Source organism: Castor canadensis, chromosome 7 (genome assembly GCF_047511655.1).
Source record: "Castor canadensis chromosome 7, mCasCan1.hap1v2, whole genome shotgun sequence".
In the NCBI taxonomy this organism is placed as follows: domain Eukaryota; kingdom Metazoa; phylum Chordata; class Mammalia; order Rodentia; family Castoridae; genus Castor; species Castor canadensis.
Genome location: NC_133392.1, coordinates 154,700,308 through 154,706,339, shown reverse-complemented (window position 1 = coordinate 154,706,339; position 6,032 = coordinate 154,700,308). Strand labels below are relative to the sequence as shown.

The window sequence follows — 6,032 nt, the reverse complement described above, 5'->3', positions numbered from 1 at the left end:
TCTGTTAGCCTTTTGTCTCCACAGCATTCTCTCTCTCTCTCTGAGGGTGCTGCTTATTTCCTTCCCATTTTTCCATTAGGCAGAAACTGCAATGCTAGAAGCTAGGTTTGCAGTCACTGCCCAGCAACCCTATTCATCCCCAGGGTCCACTTACCTGTGTCAGTCAGCAGCCTTAATAACGAATTTAGGGAGCCAGTGTGGTGGCTTGTATCTGTAATCCCAGCTACTTGGGCAGAGGAGATTGGGAGGATTGCAGTTCAAGGCCATCCTGAACAAAAAAATCATAGAAACCCCATCTCAACAAATAAGCAAGGTATGGTGGATGTACCTGAGAGGCACAGGTAGAAGGATCCTGGTCTGAGGCTGGCCCTGAGCAAAAACACAAGACAAAGACTCTACCTGAAAACTGAAACAGAAAGGGCCGGGGCATGACTCAAGCAATAGAGTGCCTTCCTGCCTAGCAAGTGCAAGGCCCTGAGTTCAAACTCAGTCCTATGGATCTTATTTTAAATAACCCAGGTCACCATGTTTCTGTTTCTCCCTTCAAATGAATTCGTCCACCTGGTTTTTCTCCCACAAAAATCCCCTCTTCCTACAGGAGAGCTTCCTAGAGCAAGAGATGGAGGAGCCATTTGGTTTCATGAGAGTCTTTATTTTTTTGGGGGGGGGGGTTGCTTTTTGGTTTTGAGACAGGATCTTTCTATGCAACCCAGGCTGGTCTCCAACTCATGATCCTCCTACCTCAGCTTCCAAGTATTGGGGTTACAGTCATGTACCACCATGCCTGCCTCCTGAAAGTCTGTTAGTATCTCACCCCCCCCACACACACAAGACAGATTGTCCCTGACATCCAGCCAGTTGATGCTAGGTCTGTAGATGGTAAGACCTCATGGCTGGCTCCTTGACAGTGCCATCTGTCATTGCTTTTTGTTCACATTCTGTTTTTCAAGAAATGTGACTTTCTTCTGTCTCCTTTCTGTGTGATCTGTCTCAAGCAGCCATTCTGCCAGGGGCAGAAATATCCCAGGCAGCTGGGCTCCTCCACTCTCCTTACCTTTCCTTCAAGTTGCACGGGCATTTTCAGCCTTATGTATTTGTCACTTTGGGTTCCTTCAATGAGAACCCTTTGTTCTCATTGGCACCTCAGGATTATGCCCAGCTACCTACCACTCCTCCCCTTCTGGGAACTGGGGCTCCCCAGTGCCAGACTCAAGAGCCAGGTTTGGACAAATACTTGTCCCTGTTTCTTTGATGCTTGTCCTTATAAGTCACTCTCTGCTCAATGTTCTGCCTTTATTTCAAGTCCAAGTAAGGAACATGGAAAGGAATGGGAAGTTGTTGGAGTTCTTCCCACCTCTGCCCCTTCCCCTCACTTCTGGCCTCCCGTGCCCTCTATGAGGGGCACCACTATGTGGTTTCCTTCTCCCCCCGTTTCTGTACAAAACGCGGACAATACGAACAGCAGTTATGGTGTAAGGCCGTGGGAACATTGAAGGGTGTTGACCCTGCAGGATTGTGCAGTCCAGGGACACAGCTATACCACACAGCTACATCCACAACAAACAGTGACACACTGGAGTCACAAAATGTGCCTGTGAAGAGACTAATGTTTACTGGGCACTGGTTCAGGGAAGAAGCCTAAAGAGCGAGTAGAATGCTCCTGGAAGGATTGGATAATGAGTGTCCCAGGGAGAAGGAATGGCAAACATAAGGATCCAGCAAGATGAGGCGAAGGGAATGTTGCAGTGTCAGTGAATCTGAGTTGGATAACAGGGCAGATAGAGCCACACATGGGAAAGTAGGTTTGAGTACCTCTCACACCCTGTTGAAGGTGAACTTGTTGGTGTCTCTGCTTAGGACTGCACCCTTTTCAGAAGCAGATACAAGAACAACACATCTTGCCAGGTACCAGTGGCTCACAAACATAATCCTAGCTACTTGGGAGGCTGAGATTGGGAGGATTCCAGTTTGAGGCCAGTCAGGGCAAATAGTTCAGGAGACCGCATATCAACCAATAGCTGGTCACAGTGTTACACACCTGTCATGCCAACTTCCATGGGAGGCTGAGATTGGGAGGATCATGGTTTCGGGCCAGCCCAAGCAAAAAAGTTTGTGGGACCCCTTCTCAATGGTAAAAAGTGGGGTATAGTGATGCATGCTTGTCATCCCAGTGATAACAGGAAGTGTAAAATAAAGGTCACGGTCTAGACTGGGTGAAAAGCAACACATTTCCAAAATAACCAGAACAAAAGAGGATTGGATATGTGGCTCAAACAGAAGAGTATTTGCCTAGCCAGCACAGGGCCCTGAATTTAAACTCCAGTACTGCCAAAAAAACCAAAAACCAAAAAACCCACAGTGACTCTCACAGTTTAATCTACAAGCCCAGGCTCCATGGACCTGAATTAGGGAAAGACCATTAACTATTTTTCAAGTGCATGTGGTTCCCTGGATTTGATCTCCAGCACTGCTAAATACATAAAATGGATTCATGTGGCAATTCACAAAAGGCATGTGAACTTGCAGCTTGTCCGCACGGCAGATCTTTCTTCACTTTGCTCAGCTCTTAAAGCCAGCACTCTGTCGACCCTTGTCCAAGCTAAAGGTGTGATTCACGTACTTATAGCAGCTAACTCTCAGGAACCAAAGGAAGTGCAGGTGGTACCCTTGCTTTCTAAATGTGTCCTTAAGCCACCAACACCAACCAAAGAGTGCTCGCAGTGCAAAAACTTGTCAGCTATGCCAGAAAGATAAATAGAGATTGTGAGTTTTCAATTAGCAAGGATCACAAATGTGAGCAAATCGTGTTAAAAAATACAGGCCCGTTCAGTCTCTAGAAGCCTTTTTGGTTTCTGTAACTGAGGCTGGAGTGAAAGGCAGAGCAGGTTGAGAAGTGTGGTTTGAGGCTCCCTGCCCTCCACCAAGAAAAGTAAGGGAGGGAGAAATGACAGGAGGAAGAAAAAAGCTGAGAGGAGGCAGGAATGGTGGTACATGTCTGTAATCCCAGCACTCAGGAAGCAGAGGCAGGAGGATTGTGAGTTTAAGGCCAGCCTGGGCAAGATACTGTCTTTTTTTTTTTTTTTTGTGGTGCTGAGGTTTGAACTCAGGGCTTATACCTTGAGTCACTCCCACCAGCCCCTTTTTGGTGAAGAATTTTTTCGAGATAGGTTCTCACAAACTATTTGCCCGGGCTGGCTTTGAACTTTGATCCTCTTGATCTCTGCTTCCTGAGTAGCTAGAATTACAGGTGGGAGCCACCAGCACCCGCCTAAGATACTGTTTTTTAATAAGAAAAACAGAAGAGAAAGGAACGAAGGAAGGAGGAAGGGAGGGAAGGAGGGAGGGAGGGAAGAAACAAGAAACCAAGTGTTCTTTTATCTGACAAAGGGTAAAATGACAAAGGAAACAGGGCTGAGTTCTCTTTCTTTTCTGCATATGGGGTTGAACTCAGGGCTTTGCACTTGCTAGACCTGCACTCTACCACTTGAGCTATGCCCCCAGTTCTGAGCTGGCTTTTCTTCCCCCCAGAAATGAAAGAAATGACACCAACTCAGACTTTTGCTTCTGTCCATGGTGCTGAAGTTTATTCTTTTTTTTTTTTCCAATCGTTTTCAGTAACAGGTGAAAGAGATCTACCTTAATGCATGGGCTGGGAGAGGCGGGGAAGCCACAATTAAACCACTTTATCTGCATTTAGCATAGAATGTGAGAGATGTTGATGGGAAGCTGCAGCTCCAAGAGGGCGCTCATCACCCCGTGGCAATGAGATGACACAAGCTGTGTGAGATCCCAGGGGATGAAGTTCTCACTGGTCACTTTTTCTTCCCTGGCTGTTATCTTCGGTACTACAAAGAGAAAAACATACTTGGTTTGGTGACCTTGCTCCACTGACAGAGTCAGCTTCCTACGACTGTGCCAAACCTCTTAGCTTGACCTCTGACCAACAGGCACTCCACTCCTGCCCCCACTCCAGCCCACTGACCCTCTGAGTTTTATGTTATTAGCACTCATAAGGGCACTCCTTGTCCATTTCATTTAAATCTGTCAGGATCTTGCAATTGTGGGGAGGAGCCTGAGCTACCAATTAGCAAAGATGACTCGGGCCCTGTATTTTAATATAATTTTTTTAAAAGCATTTTCTCAGCAGGCTGCAGCTGAGGATGATGGTGTTGTCCTAAGACTTGTAGGATATCCATCAAGATAGGACAGAAATCTCAGAAGGAACAACCTTCTACCTTGGTCCCTTTCCTGCCAAAGATGTACCCTGGTACTGTTCTTTGACACGGTTTGAACCTCAACAAAACCACAGTTTTCTTTCTCCCTGTCCCATTTCCATCCCCAGCTCCTCTTACCCGGAAGCTGTTGCAGCCCAGTCCACTCTGGGCCCCGATCCTGTCAATCCTGCCCCCAAAGCAGCTGGACCTCCTCAGGCTCCGAGGGGCAGTGAGCAATGCCCTCAGTTTGCTCTTTAGGAGGGTAGATCGATCGGAGGAGTCCCAGGGGCTCCTCCCAAGGGCACCCCCATCTCTCTGAGATGGGCTGACCTCCCCAGTCCAGGGAGGCATCTCAGGGAGGGAGCTGAGAGCTGCCCCCACTTCATCATTCTGCTCGCTTAGGACTTGTGGGGCCACAGCCTCGTCTCCAAAAGGCATCTTCTCCTCCAAATGGTCCAGCAAATTCTTTGCAAAAGGAAAATATAGGGAAAGAGAGAGTTCTCACTGACTTAGAGAAAAGGGAGAAGAAGCCTTGTACCAGAAAGTACCCTGTCCCTGTCTGTGCTCCACCCCCACCATCAGCCCTACCTTGAAATCCATCAGGTCTGCATTGGACACAGGATTGGCTCCAGTTTGGTCTGGAAGCTGAAAGGCCAGGAAGAGGAGGAGGCTCATGGTGATGGAGAAGGAGCCCATGCTGGCCTTGGTCAGGAAGCGATGTGGTGCTTGCTGCCTCTTGTTGTCCCTCTCTGCCTTCTCTCTCTCAGCCTTTGTCCGTTACTGTCTCCCAGCTGCCCAGCGCCTCCCGTTTTATAGCCCCCCAGCTCCCTGAGAGTGCAGGGGCACTAGAACCCTCCCCATTCTGTCACTTGCAGCGATAAAGCAGCGGAGTGAGGAGCCAGCAGAAGATGCCCTTTTAAAGTTATCAGTCCAGCAGAGCTTGTCACAGCCCCTCTGCCTTGAGCAGCCCCAGCAGCCCCCCAGACCCTCGGCTGCAAGAGTCACATTCTTGCTGATTTGCTTCAAGAGGCCCCCACTTCAAAGGTGTGAGAAGAGCAAAAAAGAGTCCTCAGTTATCATCCCACCGTGCCTCAGGATTCTTTCTCCTTAGCAACGGGACCCACGCGGGGAAGCAGAGGGTGACGGCTGGCCGGCGCCCAGCTCCCCCATTCTGTTTGTGGCTCAGCTGTCAGGGGCTCCAAATAAGGGCGGAGAGGAGGAAATGGCAGGCGGCCGGAGGGGAGGCTCTGGGAGGGAGAGCAGATGCTGGAGTTGGCCTCACACCTGATTCATCAGCCTCATGGGCGGAACTCTGGCTCCAGACAGCTCCCCACCCCCTCACCCCTGGCTGTCCTGCTCAGCAGTCAGGTGAAAGACAGTCATTTTTTAGAGTATTAAGTCAGCCAGGAAGCCAATGTGATGAAGGTCCCAAGAATTCAGCTCCTAAGTACAAACACCATGAAAAGTTAGGGGAAGCAGAATGTTCTTTCCAAAGCTCCTCCTCTTTCACCTCCCCCAAGATGCCCCTCCAAGGTGTTGAGGGGACAGCCCTAACAGATGCAGCCACTTTCATCCCTTGTCTTCACTGCTTATAGAAACTCACACTCTGAGTTTAAACCATGTAATTGCCTTACTCTTCCCCGGGGAGCGTCAGTGATGAGCTGGCTGATGGAGGCAAGGAGGTTGAAGAGCAAGTGGCATACACAGTTCCCCTTAATGTCCTCTAAGACCAGCAAGTAACTGAGTCATGAAGGCCTGGATCCCCCGGTCCACCCTGGAGAATGAATGGTCAGTGAGGCTGTCCACTTCTCATGAGCT

At 49.1% G+C, this 6,032-nt stretch overlaps 1 protein-coding gene across 1 annotated transcript; it reads right to left on the bottom strand.

Moving 5' to 3' along the window:
* Window positions 1–3,556: 3,556 nt before the first annotated feature.
* Window positions 3,557–5,365, bottom strand: Nppa (natriuretic peptide A). Its single transcript, XM_020181637.2, has 3 exons — window positions 4,803–5,365; window positions 4,353–4,679; window positions 3,557–3,845 (listed from the first exon to the last, which is right to left on the bottom strand). Exons 1-3 carry the CDS (start codon window positions 4,908–4,910, stop codon window positions 3,834–3,836), a joined length of 447 nt encoding a protein of 148 aa, XP_020037226.1. The 5' UTR covers window positions 4,911–5,365; the 3' UTR covers window positions 3,557–3,833.
* Between the last annotated feature and the right edge of the window lie 667 nt (window positions 5,366–6,032).

What these genes read in the sequence shown, in the direction of transcription:
- Nppa (XM_020181637.2), bottom strand. Translation starts at nt 4,910, where the DNA reads ATGGGCTCCTTCTCCATCACCATGAGCCTCCTCCTCTTCCTGGCCTTT. An exon ending in CAGACCTGATGGATTTCAAG is followed by an intron (nt 4,680 to 4,802) that starts GTAGGGCTGATG and finishes CCTTTTGCAAAG; the next exon opens with AATTTGCTGGACCATTTGGA.